The 18467-nt window shown below is 44.0% G+C and overlaps 1 protein-coding gene across 1 annotated transcript in view; it reads right to left on the reverse strand.

Annotated features, from left to right (window-relative positions):
• Positions 1-18467, reverse strand: part of LOC126248180 (myotubularin-related protein 14) — a 133722-nt gene that overhangs the window by 28459 nt on the left and 86796 nt on the right. Inside the window, exon 7 of the mRNA XM_049948954.1 lies at positions 15726-15887. Coding sequence (XP_049804911.1) covers positions 15726-15887 — 162 coding nt within the window. The remainder of the gene's footprint in view (positions 1-15725; positions 15888-18467) is intronic.

Below are 18467 nucleotides of genomic sequence, written 5' to 3' on the forward strand. Positions count from 1 at the left end.
CAGATGGCACGATGTGGGGGGGGGAGGGGCAGATGGGACGATGCGGGGGGGGAGGGGCAGATGGGACGATGCGGGGGGGGAGGGGCAGATGGGACGATGCGGGGGGGAGGGGCAGATGGGACGATGCGGGGGGGAGGGGCAGATGGGACGATGCGGGGGGGAGGGGCAGATGGGACGATGCGGCGGGGGAGGGGCAGATGGGACGATGTGGGGGGGGAGGGGCAGATGGGACGATGCGGGGGGGAGGGGCAGATGGGACTATGCGGGGGGGGGAGGGGCAGATGGGACGATGCGGGGGGGGGAGGGGCAGATGGGACGATGCGGGGGGGGAGGGGCAGATGGGACGAGGCGGTCGGGGGTAGGCACATTTGACGAGGTGTTGGGGGGGGCAGATGGGAGTAGGTGGTGGGGGGGCAGATGGGACGAGGCGGTGGGGGGGCAGATGGGACGAGGCGGTGGGGGGGCAGATGGGACGAGGCGGTGGGGGGGGCAGATGGGACGAGGCGGTGGGGGGGGGCAGATGGGGACGAGGCGGTAGGGGGGTGCAGATGGGACGAGGCGGTAGGGGAGGGAGATGGGACGAGGCGGTAGGGGGGGGGGAGATGGGACGAGGCGGTAGGGGGGGGGAGATGGGACGAGGCGGTAGGGGGGGGAAGATGGGACGAGGCGGTAGGGGGTGCGCATGGGACGAGGCGGTAGGGGGGGGAAGATGGGACGAGGCGGTAGGGGGTGCGCATGGGACGTGGCGGTAGGGGGGGCACATGGGACGAGGCGGTAGGAGGGGGGGAGCAGATGGGTCGAGGGGGCAGATGGGACGAGGCGGTAGGGAGGGGGCAGATGGGACGAGGCGGTAGGGAGGAGGCAGATGGGACGAGGGGGCAGATGGGTCTAGGCGGTAGGGGGGGGGGCAGATGGGATGAGGCGGTAGGGGGGGGCAGATGGGACGAGGCAGTAGGGGGGTGGCGAGGGGACGAGGCAGGGGGGGGTGCAGAGGGGACAAGGTGGGTGGCAGGGCAGAGGGGACGAAGGGGTGTTGGCAGAGGGGACGAGGTGGGGGGGGGGCAGAATTTGGTGCGGACAATGAAAACTTTGGCTTAATCACAGACACACTGATAGAAATAAAGTCCAAAAGAAAATTTCATGGAGAAATTTTGGAACTGTTTGAAATAATAATTTGTGTAAGGCAAGATGATGGCCTTCTCTCCCCAGGTATCTTCAATTGCATTTTGGAAAAGGTAATTAGGGAACTGTATCTTAGACTTAAAGAGAAAAAGAATCCAAGAAATCAGACTAGAATGTAAAAACTCTAACATCAAACTCAACAGCCTACACTCTGAAGATGATTTAGCAATTTTTCCAAAACAATTAATACAAAAACTGAGCTAATCACAACCTGTTGAAAGAGACAGCAGAAAAGGCTGGATTACAAATTGCTTATGAAAAGACCGAATTCATAATATACTTTACAAATGCTCCAAAATTTCTAAGTACAAGAGAAGAAAGAATCAACAGAGAGAGGGTGACTGAGTGGGGCGGTGCAGAGGTTAGCTCAACTGACTCACATTTGGGAGGATGACTGTTCAAATCCACATCCAACCAGCCTGATTTAGGTTTTCTGTGATTTTCTTACATCACTCCTTGCAAATACTAGGATGGCTCTTTTGAAAGAGCACAGACAATTTCTTTACCTATTCTTGAATCATTCGAAGTTTATGCTCCATCTCTAATGACTTGTACATCCATGGGACATTAAATCCCAATCTTCCTTCCTTCCTTCTTTCTTTCTTTCAGCAGCTTGAATAAATTTAAGTACTGAGGGGAAATAACACAGCTTGAACAGTCCCCTGCTGACATGCAAGGTCCATGGGTTTATGAGGTTGTCTCCGTAACTGTACATGTCCATCTGATCGATACAATTTGCAGTGAGACTTGACTGACCAGGCAACATGATTCCAGTCATCAACAGTCCAATATCAGTGTTGACGGGTGCAGGCAAGGCGTAACGCTTTGTGTTGTGCAGTCATCAAGGGTACATGAGTAGGCCTTTGGCCGCGCAAGCCCATATCAATGATGTTTTGTTGAATGGTTCGCACACTGACTCTTGTTAATGGCCCAGCATTGAAATCTGTGGCAATTTGCAGAAGGGTTACACTTCTGTCACATTGAATGATTCTCTTCAGACGTCACTGGTCCCATTTTTGCAGGATCTTTTTCCGGCCACAGTGATGTCGGAGGTTTGATGTTTCACTGGATTCCACACTCGTGAAATGGTCGTATGGGAAAATCCCCACTTCATCGCTACCTCGGAGATACTGTGTCTCATCACTCATGCACCGACTGTAACACCATGTTCAAACTAAATTAAATCTTGATAACTTGGCATTGTAGCAGCAGTAACCGATTTAACAACTACGCCAGTCACTTGTTGTCTTATAGGCGTTGCCGACCGCAGCGCCGTATTCTGCCTGTTTACATATCTCTGCATTTGAACATGCATGCCTATACCAGTTTCTTTGGCACTTCAGTGTACATGAAAATATATAACTTAGAAGATACATAATCTCAGAACCCATTCAATGAATCACCGGCTATCATTTACCTTTCCTATATTTATACCCTGCAAATCACCTTATGATGTGTAGCATAGGTAACTTCTGCTATGATTATCATTTCTATATTCTTTGTTCCATTCGTGAACAGTGCAGCGGAAGACCAAATTTTATATAAAACTCCATCTGAACTTCAATTTTCTCCTCATAGTTATTTCGACAGACATACGTGAAAGTAATATTTTGTCCAACTTCTTGGAATGTTTGTTTTTAGAATCTCTGTGATACAAAAAGACTCTATTGTATCGGCTACCTCATGGGTTTGTTGAGCATTCCTGCAAATCTCCCATACTTACTAGAAGACTCTGTAACAAAACATGCTGTTCTTCATTGGAGCCTCTCTGCCTCTTCTATTAGTTCAACTTTGTGAGGGTCCCAGACTGATGAGTAATACTCAAGACTTGGTCAAGTAAGTGTTTTGGAAGCCACTTCTTTCATAATGGAATTACATTTTGGAGACCGACTGCTTACAAGAATATCAGGCCTAGGAAGCTAGCCATTTACGCTGTTATTTAAAGCACTACTGGCACATATGTAATCTATGTATCTTCAAGAGTAATACATATTTAAAAAAGATCAAGCTTCACACTTTATTTTTCATATTTACTTTAGTTCTTTGAGAGATTACAAACATTAAAATAATGATTATATATCTTGAAAAGAAGTGCAAGGTGAGTTACTGAACAATTTCTTCCTCTTGGGCTTCGAAAATTTCTTGCTCACTCAACAAACAAGATGTACCTGTAGCAAAATTGTACATGAACGAAATTACATCGATGCATTCATATTGGCCAAAACATTCGCAACAGCAACTTTTACATTTGCTAACGTTTCTTTCAAAATAATTCAAGAAATTGACAACAGAAGGCAGCACAAGTCAAGTGGTAGGTAGAGATGCATTCATACATTGATCTCATATGAAATAAGTCCAGTTTTTGAGTGAGAGATGGATGACACATTGAGAAAATCGCGGCCCAGCCTATACTCTGGTGTGGTCTTTCTAACACCAAGTTGTGGCCCGAGCTATGCTTCGGCTTGGTCTACAAAATGTGTTAAGATTCTTCTAATAAATCTCTGCCTGTCATCGACTTTTCCTACAGTAAGTTTTATGTCGTCATTCAATTTCAGGTAATTTTGTATGGTTACTCTTAAGTATTTTATGGTTGTAACTGTTTCTGGCAGTATTTCGTCAACAGGGTAATCAAATCATGATTGTCTAATTAACCTATTCATATGCAATACATTTTGTTTGTTGGTTTATAGTCATGGCTGTTGACTACAAGTCACTGCATCAATCGTTTCTCCCCTGCTCTAAGCATTTTGCTATGACCTGCTGGCATTACAACCTTCTGATAGATATCACCTCAGGAAGCTTCCAATATTATCCATTAGATCATTTATAGATACTATAAACAGTAAGAGCTTGATAACACACTTTTGGGGCTACTCAAGAAATTACCTTTACATCTGTCAATTTTGTACTATTAACATAGTGTTGAATTCTATTTGCTAAGTAGTTCTGAATTCACTCTCAATATCAGGTCTGATATTTTGTAAGCTCTAGTTTTGTTCACTAAATGGTGGTGAGGAACTGTATCGAATGCCTTCCAGACGTCAAGGTGCAAGGGATCAGCATGGGCCTTTTGTCTACAGCACTTTGTATTCAATTTATATAAATACAGTTTCAAACATGTCCAGAAGAACAGACATCACATTTAAATGGAGTAATCACATCCATTCAAAGTAACTACCAACACTGTAGGAATGTGCATTGTTTTATGAGGCAAATTTTGCCGTTGCCACAGTATAATATAGCAATCTAACAAAAACTGTCTACCTAAATCAAACAATGGAAAATCCAGGATGATTTTGTCTACCTAGTTATATGGACTCCTGTGTTTGCAAGGTACAAGGGCCTGGTGCACTTCATATACTTATAGCTAGTTTTACTTAAGGGGACGATTAAGTACAGGATTTTTTTAGAATGCAATAGCCATCTGCATCAATATTCCAAGTAAAAACCTTTTGCTACTTAGGCACCTCACAGATAGAGAACTATGCAGATAATGCTGGTTTATGATCATGTTGTTTTACAAATAAGCTCCAACTATGGTAATGTCCTGTCATAGAACGACAAAGTGATTCTAGTAGACCATGCAGACACTAGATGGCATCTGTAAACAGTGTCATAGTGAAAGGCTAGTACTTGTTTGTTGATAAGTAGGCAAAGCTGTGGACAATATGGAAGGCAACTGTCATGGACAAAGATGGACAGCATCATTTTTGTGGAAGGAAGGGGATATTCATAAACGTTTAACTGAGGGGTGTAGTCAAGAAGCTCCTACATAAAAGACTGTTTACAACTGGATTGCAGGGTCCACTAGTGGAAGTAGTGGAATGAAGTTTGCGTACACGAATGTGAGTACTTGTTGTCTGTCAACATTGCGGACTCTGGGGAACACTGAGGTTGTGTTTCAAATTATTATGGATGATAGATGTATAACTTTTGATGAACTGAAATGACAGACATACCTCGGTCGCACAACTCTGCACTCCGTTATTCATGACGATTTGGGTATGAAAGATGTGTGCACATTGGGTTCTATGAGACTTGATAGAGGTCCACAAGGAGAATAGAATTGAAGTCTGTAATAGATTACTGTAATGAAGAATGAAGATATAAAATGTTTGGTAAACTAGTGACTGGTGACAAATCATTTTATCACTACCATACACCTGAGAAGAAAGCATAATCTATGCAACAGAAACAGCCAGGAGTCCCTGGCCCATGAAATTTTGTGCTGCTCTATTTACAAGTAAACAGATGATCTTTGTCTTTAGACATTTGTGACATATTGCTGATGGACTGGCTTCCACAATGAACAACTATCAACAGCAGGGAGTAATATGACACCCAGATCTCGCTTCATCTAATTACGGTTTCCTCGACAAAATGAAAGAGACACTGTGAGATAAGAGGTTTCGCAACAACAAAGAGCTGCATGCAGCTCTCCATGAGTGTGTGCATAGTCTCCATGAGTGTGTGCATAGTACCCCCAAACAATGGCTCTATGATGCAATAATAGAATTGCCAGGAAGGTGGCAGCAGTGTACTGATATTGGTGGGGAGTATACTGAGAGATCTCAAGTACACTGATTCACTGCTCATTAATAAATAAGGCACAAAAAAACTACTACCGTAAATAATTTTCGAATGCCCTCATATAAAAAAAGAAGTAACAACCTGCAAATCATATTATCTTTATTGCCATTTGATTATGAAATTCTATAATAAAGTTATATATAGTGTAATTCTATAACAAACTATCAGCATCAATCATTTGATAACTTATATATTGACACAAGAAGATATGCCACAGAAGCAGCAGCAACTTAGTGACCAGTTTCACACCTGTCTGTGAGTGCCTCTTAAATTTCAAAAGCTATTATTTATCCAATAATATTTCTACAGTAGACCAAACATATCTTTAAAAAATATCCATCTAACTCTATCTTCCTTCACAATGATTTCTTTCCCACTATGTCAAACTACATAACACACCATGCAGCAATCCACACTCCCTCACGAAAATCTAGTTTCTGTTAATTCTTAAACAACTAACACACACTCGAACTTGAGGCTACGCAGAACACAAAGAGCCAGCTACACTACAGACTTACTGTGGTCACCGCCAGACACCACACTTGCTAGATGGTAGCCTTTAAATCGGCCGCGGTCCATTAGTATACGTCGGACCCGCGTGTTGCCACTGTCAGTGATTGCAGACCGAGCGCCACCACACGGCAGGTCTAGAGAGACTTACTAGCACTCGCCCCAGTTGTACAGCCGATGTTCATAGCAAGGGTTCACTGACAAATTACGCTCTCATTAGCCGAGACGATAGTTAGCATAGCCTTCAGCTACGTCATTTGCTACGACCTAGCAAGGCGCCATTACCAGTTATATTGAGCTTATTATAAAACCTGTACCGTCAAGAGCGATGTACACCAATTATGGATTAAAGTTAAGTATTACATTATCTACGTACTTTATTTGCAATTCTCAAGACATTGTCCTGTTCCAGACCTCATGCCAGTCTGCGTGTAATTTAAATGCGTGCATTTCGGCCTCCTCTAGCAACACGGTGTTGGCACTTCTGCCAACACTACATTGGCAACGAGGATTTAGCGTTCGTATTGCCCAAATTTACTTGTCATGGCTTCGCCACAATCTCCAGATGTACTGTCCGAATTTTATCGCTTGCAGAATCAGCAGACGCAGGCCTTATTGGATGCCCTTGGACAGCTCGTCCAGAGTCAACGTGCACTGCAAAATAATGCGGCCGCCGCCGCTTCACCGCTACCGCAGCCACAAAACGCAGTTGCACCGCCTTTTCGTCCTTTTGATGCGGCACTGGAAAGCTGGACGGAGTGGTCACGCCAATTTGGATTCCATCTCGCCGCCTACAGAATTCAAGGTAACGAGCGGCAGCCTTTTTTGTTAGCATCCGTCGGGGTGCACACGTACCGTGTGATAGTGAAATTGTTTCCCCGACGCGTCATAGCAACTCTGTCCTACGACGAAATTTTGTCTGCTTTAGATGCCTATTTCAAAGAATCAGTCAATGTAGTTGCAAAAAAGGTATACTTTCTTTCATACCAAACGTACGGCCGGTCAGACTAATCGGGAGTGGGTTGCAACTTCGCAGGGCCTTACTAGGGATCATGCTTTTGAGTGTGAATGTGGACTCCCTTATTCAGATACTATGGTGCGTGATGCAATTGCACAGAACGTTTCTGATGTTCGTATATGGGAACAGATTTTGAAACTAGTCAATCCCTCCCTTCAACAAGTGATAGACATATTGGATAGGCAAGACACACTTGACTTTGCTCAGGAATCATTTGAAACTTCCGCAGCTGTGTGTCACATTAACCGGCCCGCCGGGCGAGGTCCACGGAACAGTAAACAGCCTTCGCGCTCGTCCGCGCAGCTGCCGCCAAGCTCTCCGCTCCGCTACGTTTGCCACGCCAGCAAGCAAATGCAGTGCTAAAGTCATGCCCGCGGTGTGCTACTAGACATTCGCGTGAGAATTGCCCGTCACGCCAAGCTATTTGCTTTTTCTATAATAAAAAAGGACATGTTCAAAGTGTTTGCCAGAAAAAGCTAAGATCGGATGCTACCAACCATTCCAGGCCCTTTGCTTCGCGCCGGAATCGGAATCGAACCAAGAATACTCAGGCTCGTGAACCTTCGCCCATGGACATTCATGTAGTTCAATCCACTCCGCCCAGTGCCACTCTCTCTAACGGTGACTGTGTTCGTTCCACGAAAAGTGTGCGTCGACGTCGCCGGAAATCACGTCAATTAGCAAGTGATTCTGTACCAGTGTCTGTTCACGTTGCACGAGACAGTCGCTCTTGTCGTCAGCAGGATAATAAACTTTTTGTAGACTTGGACATTCATGGCCACGTAATACCATTCCAGCTCGATACCGGAGCTGCAGTTTCATTCATCAATAACGACATGTACAAACAGCTGGGCAAACCTCCGTTGTGTGCTGCAAATGTTAAGCTAACTACATATTCAGGACAAGCTATCCCTGTGTTAGGACAGTGCAGCCTCCTTGCAACATACAAGGGACAAACAAAACTTGTGTCCTTTTACGTCCTTCGTCCTTCTTCTGCAGTGAACTTGTTTGGTTTAGATTTATTTCAGTTGTTTAACTTGTTTATAGTCAATCAGGTCCTATCAGTGAACCAGACTGTGCCTTCAGCCAGTGTTTCTCGTCTATGTGAAGAATTTGCCGACATTTTTGCACCGGGCCTTGGTTGCGCTAAGAACTATGAAGCACATTTGGAACTGAAAGTAAACGCGCAACCGAAATTTTTCCGAGCGCGCAATGTTCCCCACGCATTGTGTGATGACGTCGCAAGAACCTTACACGATTTGGAATCACAAGGTGTGATTGAACGTGTGCAGGCTTCTCTCTGGGCATCACCCTTAGTACCTTCCGGAAAATTGAGACTTTGTGTGGACTTCAAGGCAACGGTGAATCCACAACTAGTGATTGCAACTTATCCTTTACCCCGCCCGGAAGATCTTTTTGACAAACTGTACCCGGGTAAATATTTTTCGAAGTTGGACCTGGCAGATGCGTACTTGCAAATACCAGTGGACGACGAATCCCAGCGCGTCTTGGTGGTTAACACACATCTTGGTTTGTACCGATTCAAGAGACTGCCATTCGGGTGTGCATCCGCCCCTGCATTGTTTCAGCAATATCTGCAAGCTGTTTGTGCGTCGGTCCCTATTGCAGCAAACTATCTGGACGATATTGTGATCTCCGGAAAGACAGAAGAAGAACATTTAGCCAATCTCAGAACATTATTTCAGGTCTTGCGACAAAATGGTCTTCGCTTGCGGAAGGACAAATGTGTGTTTTTTGCTTGTGACTTACCCTATCTGGGACATGTAATCAATGCCCATGGCATACATCCCAGTCCAGAGCACCTCCGTGCCATACAAGACTTGCCTTCGCCGCAGAATTTGAAGCAGCTACAGAGAGTGCTGGGAAAAATGAATTACTATAAGAAATATGTGCGCAACGCCTCTTCCATTTCAGCTCCGCTTCATCGCTTACGCCGTAAAGGTGTTCCGTTCATCTGGACGTCGGAATGCGAACGCACCTTTCGCCAGTTGAAATCGGTGTTGCTTTCCAATACTTGCCTTACGCCATTCGATCCCCAGAAACCCCTTTTGTTGATGGTAGATGCCTCGGATTTCGGGATCGGTGCTGTGCTTGCGCACAAAGATGGATCGCATGATCGCCCTATTGCCTTTGCGTCCAAATTGTTCTCGTCTGCGCAAAGAAATTATTCACAAATTGAGAAAGAAGCTTTGGCTCTCGTATTTGGTGTTCAAAAGTTTCATGTTTTCTTGTATGGTCGTCACTTTACCATCATCACAGACCACAAACCTTTGACATCGCTTTTTCATCCGAACAAGCCTGTACCTCCACGTACAGCGCAGAAATTCATTTGCTGGTCTATTTTCCTCTCGCAGTACCGCTACGATATCTTGTATCGGTCCACTGCTAAGCACGGAAACACCGATGCGTTGTCCCGTTTGCCTGTTGCTGAGGATAGAGCATTCGATTCTTCCAAACTTGCTTGCATGTTCATTGATGCGGAAACCGATGACGTGGTCGAATCGTTTCCGATTGATTTTCGTTTTGTAGCTACTGCCACAGATGCTGACCCTGTCCTTGCTACCGTTTTGCATTTTGTTGCTACGCAATGGCCGTTGTCAACGTCACGGATCGAGGATCCGTTGGTTCGCCAATTTTTTGCTCACAAGGAGAGACTTTTTGTTCGAAGTGGTGTTTTGCTGTTGCGTTCTGATAATGATCAGTCCAGGGTCGTGGTCCCACGTTTGTTACAGTCCTCAGTCTTACGGCTTCTACACCAAGGACATTGGGGTATAGTGCGAACAAAACAACTTGCTCGTCAGCACTGTACGTGGTTTGGAATCGATGCTGCGATTACGAATATGTGCTCTTCTTGCATGGCGTGTGCCGAACCACAATCCGCACCACCGTGGAAATTCTTTGCATGGCCAAAAGCCACTTCCCCTTGGCAACGCTTGCACATCGATTTTGCTGGTCCATTCTGGAATGCTCGATGGTTGGTTGTTGTCGATTCATTCAGTAATTTTCCTTTTGTTATCAAGATGTCTTCCATGACGTCATCTGCCACCATCCAAGCGTTATCCGCTATCTTTTGCATTGAAGGTCTTCCGCAGACTATTGTTTCTGACAATGGCCCACAATTCATGTCCGCAGAATTTCAGTCATTCTGCAAGGCCAATGGTATTCAACATCTGACATCCGCGCCGTTTTCGCCTCACTCAAACGGTGCCGCTGAACGATTGGTCCGGACTTTCAAGTCACAGATGTTGAAGTTGAAAGAGTTGCATTCTCGGGAGGACGCGTTATTGCTCTTTTTGTCCTCGTATCACTCTCAGCCCCGAAATGGTCGCTCGCCGGCTGAGTTGCTCCATGGTCGTCCTCATCGAACCTTGATGTCTTTGCTGCATCCGCCGCATCAGGTTCCTGTGCAGCGGCAGCCACCTGCTTTTGCTCCAGGCGACGTTGTATACTATCGCAACTATCGAGGTTCACGGCGTTGGCTCGCAGGGCGCATTCTTTGCTGCCTCGGCCGCACTATGTATCTGGTTTTGGGGGCCTCTGGTGAGGTGCGTCGGCATCTCAATCAGCTGCGCCTCTGTCGTCGCACGAGTTCTGCCGCTCCCCGTCTGCTTTCAGCGACGGTGCCGTCAGGTCAGCGCCCTGGGGACCCATCTACTGGCTCGCCTCATCCCCAGGTGTTACCGACGCTGCCTTCCATTTTGCCCCATGGCGACGCGCCGCCGCCTGTTCTCCCGCCGGTGACGCCCGCAGTGGAAGCTTCGCTCCAACCGCCGGGCGCTTCCCTGGGTCACGCGTCGCTGATTGCTTCCCGTGACCAGCTGTCCTCCGCCATGGAACTCTTGCCCGCTCCGGACTAGATGCCGTCTTCGCCCGTCGGGTGCACCACCCCGATGGAGGTCGACCCTTCGGCCCCTCCTGTCTCTCTATGGGTGCATACACCGCATGTTGGCGTGCACCCTGGACTAGGTTTTCAGGCGTTTCCTAGCTCCCCTCGGACCGAATGGCCGGGTGCGGGTGGCACAGCCTCGCCTGTTAGGCTCCCCACCTCGTCGCATACGTCAACATGGGGTCCTCCCCATGGCGGGCGGAAGCCTTATAACACAACCGTACGCCGATTTGCGGGGGAGGAATGTGGTGTCACCGCCAGACACCACACTTGCTAGGTGGTAGCCTTTAAATCGGCCGCGGTCCATTAGTATACGTCGGACCCGCATGTCGCCACTGTCAGTGATTGCAGACCGAGCGCCACCACACGGCAGGTCTAGAGAGACTTACTAGCACTCGCCCCAGTTGTACAGCCGACGTTCATAGCAAGGGTTCACTGACAAATACGCTCTCATTTGCCGAGACGATAGTTAGCATAGCCTTCAGCTACGTCATTTGCTACGACCTAGCAAGGCGCCATTACCAGTTATATTTAGCTTATTATAAAACCTGTACCGTCAAGAGCGATGTACACCAATTATGGATTAAAGTTAAGTATTACATCATCTACGTACTTTATTTGCAATTCTCAAGACATTGTCCTGTTCCAGACCTCACGCCAGTCTGCGTGTAATTAAACGCATGCATTTCGGCCTCCTCTAGCAACACGGTGTTGGCACTTCTGCCAATACTTCACTTACAAATCTGCCCTTGTATGTCCTCCATCATGTTAGATTGTCTGTATTATTGGAAGAGCTCACTCTTAGCCTTACCAGTGTTTACCAAAGTGCACTCACTTTATTTTACTCACAATGAACTGCGAGTTTGATTTTGTCTGCCAACTTCATTACCTGTATTATATATACCTCACACTGAGCCAGTCTTCAAAGAGTCATTCATTATCCCAACCACTCTACCACGACTCCAACCAAACCACCCCTTACAAGCATTCCACGAATTTCTTACACAAAGTATTACTTCACAATCATTTCTTAGATGCCTTCAACACTGTTTTAAATTAACCAGTGACAAGTCAGTGGCTCTTTGTTCCCCAAAGTCAATGACTACGGCATAAATTTTAAGCATTTTAATGTGGACAGCTACATCTGCATACCAAAGAATATGAAACCAGCCTCCAGTTTTACTTTGGCAGTAGTACACTGAGCACATAGCACAACATGCCATATTGCCTTCGCAAAATTAGCATTCTGACCATATTCTATGCCCCCATCCTCAACCTGTTTCCTCTCCTTATGATTCACGTTTTTCAGTATCTCCTATGAAAACAGTGTAAGCTGTTTCCAGACATACATTGATCAGCCAGAACATTACCATCACTGACCTACTATCAATATAAACCTGTCCTGGCAATAGCAACGTTACCTTGTGAGGAATGACTGCTAGTCAAACACACACATGGTGCACGTAGTATCAGGGAGCATGCTGTCTGTGTGTAGAAGGGGAAGGTGCGCGATCTATTTAAGTTTGACCGAGGGCAGATTGTGATGGCCCAGAGGCTCAGCACGAGCACTGCAGAAACTGTACAACCAAGCTGAAACCATGTCTTGACATCATGGGATTGGGCGGCCACACCTAATTACAGATGTCGGATGTCACAGGTTGGGCAGACTGGTGAAACAGCACGGGCGTCTAACTGTGGTGGAACTAACATCAACCTCAATGCTGGCAGAGTGAAAGTGCATCTAAACACACAATACACTGAACATTTAACGATGGGCCTCCACTGCCGATGACCCAAGCATATGCCAATGTTAACAACACAACATCAGCAACTACAACTGAAATGGCCACATGACCACTGGCAGTGGATGTTGGCGCAGTGGCAGAGCATTGTGTGGACTGATGAATCTGATGGGAGGGCGTGAATCTGTAATCTTCCAGAGGAACAGCTCCTTGACACCTATACTGCAGGATGGAGAAAAGCTGGCATCGACTCCATTATGCTCAGGAGAACATTCACATGGTCATCCATGGGTTCAGTGGAACAATGATCATTTTTTTCCCAATGGCAGTGGCATTTTTCAACAAAACGATGGACCAGTCACAAACCAGGAGTTTAATGGAGTGGTGAGTTCCAACAGCTGTGCTGCCCTCCCCCTTCCCCCAAATCACCAGATTTGGACCCGTTCGAACACAACTGGGATGCGATTGATCGAAAATGGCACCAGAGCTCAGTAGGTGGTCATAATGTTCTGGCTGATTAATGCACCTTCAAACGATATTGACAAGTGATTTTATGTCGAGGAGAAGATTCTCAAAAACATATCAGTTGAGAGACAATGCTATATTTCAAGATGTGATTCAAAAACCACTCATGTTGCTTCACGTGTACGGTGCTGAAATGATAGTGACACTGGAAATGGCATCAAACTTAATCATCATGAATTTCTTTTTCTATAAGCAGTGTTCAGATAATTCTTTTCCAAATCAATAAAGTTTATTTGCATTTATGATTGTTGTCTGAATCCGTTAATTACTATATATTAAGTATGACATAATGGTGATACTGAAACATTAAATAAGTAAATAAGGTATTAAAGTACCATTTTTCAGTTGTCGAATATTTCTCTCTATATAGCAAACTTATTTTATCGACTTTAATAGATTTTGAATCTTCATATCATTATACAGTTGCCCACCATTGTTATAGAGTAGGCTTCATTCCACTAATAGGCATATTGCATGCAAATCTGAGAAGGCAATGCCATTATGATTGTACTAATAGCTTGATGGCTCACAATGGTGATGTAATATACAGGGTGATTCAAAAAGAATACCATAACTTTAAAAATGTGTATTTAATGAAAGAAACATAATATAACCTTCTGTTATACATCATTACAAAGAGTATTTAAAAAGGTTTTTTTTTCACTCAAAAACAAGTTCAGAGATGTTCAATATGGCCCCCTCCAGACACACGAGCAATATCAACCCGATACTCCAACTCGTTCCACACTCTCTGTAGCATATCAGGCGTAAGAGTTTGGATAGCTGCTGTTATTTCTCGTTTCAAATCATCAATGGTGGCTGGGAGAGGTGGCCGAAACACCATATCCTTAACATACCCCCATAAGAAAAAATCGCAGGGGGTAAGATCAGGGCTTCTTGGAGGCCAGTGATGAAGTGCTCTGTCACGGGCTGCCTGGCGGACGATCCATCGCCTCGGGTAGTTGACGTTCAGGTTTCATAACTAACCTTTTTCGTAGGACTCTCCATACAGTTGATTGTGGAATTTGCAGCTCTCTGATAGCTCTGTGAGTCGATTTTCCGGGGCTGCGAACAAATGCTTGCTGGATGCGTGCTACATTTTCATCACTCGTTCTCAGCCGTCCAGAACTTTTCCCTTTGCACAAACACCCATTCTCTGTAAACTGTTTATACCAACGTTTAATACACCACCTATCAGGAGGTTTAACACCATACTTCGTTCGAAATGCACGCTGAACAACTGTCGTCGATTCACTTCTGCCGTACTCAATAACACAAAAAGCTTTCTGTTGAGCGGTCGCCATCTTAGCATCAACTGACGCTGACACCTAGTCAACAGCGCCTCAAGCGAACAAATGTACAACAAAATGAAACTTTATAGCTCCCTTAATTCGCCGACAGATAGTGCTTAGCTCTGCCTTTTGTCGTTGCAGAGTTTTAAATTCCTAAAGTTGTGGTATTCTTTTTGAATCACCCTGTATATTCAGCAGGAAGCTTTTACATTGATTGAACACAGAACTCATTCAAATATGCTTTGTTGAGCATTTACTTAGGTAGTTTTAATTTTGAAGCAAATGTCTCATTTTGTAGTTACGTCAGGTGAGAGAAAGTACAAATTTATGTTAAAAGCATTCGTTTTTTAAGACTTTAGTCTATATCAGTATTTTTGTGATATTTTGTTAGGTCTTTCTGAATGTTAAGCATACTATAAATGTAAAAATATATCACTTCTCTTTTCACAGTCCAACATAAATTCACAGAAGCACCAAATGCCCTGTTAATTAATTACTCATTGTTAGTACATTACCTTTTTGTGGAGTACATGTTAGTGTCAACTGTGGTATACCTGCCCACATGATAATATGAATGGTTTAACAACATCCAAATAAACCTAAAGCAATGGAGGTTCACAATTACTACACGCTAGGGACTTTAACCGGTATAGGTTCCTAACTCAATACTATAATTCTGTTAAAGGGAAAATCATGAAATAAGTAAATAAAACAAAATTGTTGTTCATCTGCTTTGTCACTTCACTGTTGCTTACAGAAACGCACTCACTTAGAAATTAAGTGTAACATATGAATCAAAACAATGCACTTGATTCATTCTGTGTTTGAAGGCACTTGTGTACAGCAGATAAAACAAGGTCCTCCTTATGCATGTTATGAATCCTTATTTAAATACTTTACTTCATGATATTCATCAACTTAATGCATTAGGGGGGGAAAATTCAAAGTTTGCCTGTTACCTTCCAGTACTGAGTGAGCTGCTAGAATCATTTCTCTGTCTGAAACGGCTGGAAACAGGGACAGCAACTGGGCTTGTCCTGCTCTGGTGTGGTGAACGAGGCGGCTGCTCAGGCATTTGGGACACGTGATATTGTGCCTGTGGCCACTGTGGCTGTGACATGCTGTATAAAAAGTTTTCAAACACATAATATTAATATTCAAAATAGTAAGTACCATTAATCAGAGTTTCACTATTATAATATACAGAAAGCAGGAGCTGCTAAATTGTATTAATTATGAATGAAAAATTAATTACATCTTCAGAAAGATATGAGCATCAAGTTCAATGTCCAAAGCAAAACTATGTACATGGCTGAAAAGTAGTATGCTCCGCTAGAACCTGTTCACAGCATGAAAGCTTAAGAGTATGAGGGGAAGCTAATACTCTCTAGTGCTTTTGGAATTTAGGGTTGCTTTATCAGACCTTTTTAAAAATATTTTTCAAGGTGCCAAGACAGCAAATCAAACAGATTCCATTTTGAAAGGGAGAAAAAACAGGCTCAGATTTTAGGAAGGGAAGGGAGAGATTGGTGGGAACTGGTGAATATGGAACAGTGAGGACCTTCCACGCCTCATGCAATATGAGGAGCTGTACCCAGATGGAGTAAGTGGCAGCTCCCCAGCCTCAGCACGGAGACAAGGTGTGGAGTTGGTCCTGTAAGCACCTGTGGCCAGCCTGACCCCCATAGTTGATAGCATCAATGATCTCGAGGTACTCAGGTCTCAATGGTCCATATACATTATTCACGCGATTGTAAGATGAGGTTTTTTCCCCTAATTTGTCATTTTATATTCACAGACTAAACTTCTGCTGCTGAGGTTAATATTTTTACATTGTTTAGTACAGTACATAGGAACAGTCTTACATTTATAGGGGTCATCTTACATTTAGAGAGGAAGCTTTGGCTATTGAGGTAATGCAGATTTATTTTGAAGAATTTGGAAGGGCGGGGCTCAGCAAACAATACTCACATTCCAACAGGCTCGAGATTTCCTGATATGCCGACGTGCTCGATACAGTATCGATGTTTCTCGAACAATCATTTGACACTGACTAATGTGGTGCGAGTGCAGACATACATGAGAAACTATGATCTAGCCACTACAACAGTCTATTGCTCTGATTAAAATTGGACAATTTTGTGAAACAAAAGAGGAAATAGCATTAAATTCTACCATCTTACAAACTTTTGCTATAATTAAACGGGTTTGCAATAACTGTTCTCATACATGTACTACCATGTAAAATATTAAGACTGCTTTTTAAGTACAGGTGACACTGAAAAATGGAAATCTTGTCCTTCAGAAGACATTAGTTGATTCAGAACCCAGACCAATATTTTATTTGGTAATGAGAGACAGTAAATTGTTACAAAGTGAATTACAAATGAGAAATTCAGACAGGGTGGTGACATTCCGTTGAAACAAGAAGGAAAATTAATCCAAAATGAATGTCTAACAAAGAAAATAAATCATACTCAACTGACAGTAATTGTTATTGCAAGAATAAATTACAGCAGCAAGACCATCATGGAGACACTGCTAGATAGTGGGATGAGCGAAACTTCGAGAATGGGACTGAATCATATTTGTGATCTTTTATTTATGTATTTGGTTCTGTTCTAAGGTACTGCTGCAATGGCAGCCTCAGTAATACCAACATATTTGGAAGAAACATCATCAAAAATAGTGATATCACAGACTACAGGGTTGGTAGGCAAAGAGGGTAGAAAAGAAAATGGCCTGAACATTAAAAAACAATTTCTTTTCATTTATTTTATTTCTCCAACTATTATCAAAATGTACATAATCAATAAATCACACAAGTTTAGAGTAGGTATAATGTTAACTTTTTGGCAGGTACTCTATGTCAATAAAACAGTTTGTAATTTTGATTAGTCATAATATATTGCCTTACATCCAGGGTCATCTTATACTTGGGTACTATGTACCTACAGTACTATGTACCTACAGTACTATGTACCTACAGTACTATGTACCTACAGTCAGTCTAGATGGAGCCTCTGAAAAGCCATACAGAACTAGTGCACATGCACTTTGTCAGCTCCCCAAGCCCTGTGGCTAAGACACTTTAAGATGTTCAGTATTTTCATGTGTGGTAAAACTGACAGTTTTGAATAAACCATGGGGCCCGTAATTCTCAGTGAATCTTTAGAATGACACCTCTCATTTGTAAGTTGGGTACATAAAAAATGCAACAAGAGCAATTAAAATGAACATGCATACACTTATCTGATGAAAATTTAAAACCTATCTCCATTGTCCACTCCTCCAACTTCTAACCATGAACTGTAACAAATGAATTGCTGTTTCAGGGCTGGGAAAAAATCTGCAAACTCATCCTCATAAGGAGCAATGCATAGGACCCCCATTGTAGACATTATACTGTTTATGGCTATGGCAAAGAGGGTAACAAAACACTTCCCTCTGAAAAATCATTAGCATACTCAAAAGCATTAAACAGCTCTTCAACTAGGTACTTAAAAACACCATCTGACCCTACTCCGAGAGCAGCTAAAGAAATGCCTGATATCTAATGCCTGGACTAGAAAACGGCTGACCATTCACTCCTGTGTTTCTCCTACACAACTCATTAATGGAACAATGCTCTAACTGCTTGAGTACATTTGGTCCTTCCCTGGTTTGAACACACACATCAAAATTCCCTCCTTCCATGGTGT

This window comes from Schistocerca nitens, chromosome 3 (genome assembly GCF_023898315.1).
Source record: "Schistocerca nitens isolate TAMUIC-IGC-003100 chromosome 3, iqSchNite1.1, whole genome shotgun sequence".
Lineage (NCBI taxonomy): Eukaryota > Metazoa > Arthropoda > Insecta > Orthoptera > Acrididae > Schistocerca > Schistocerca nitens.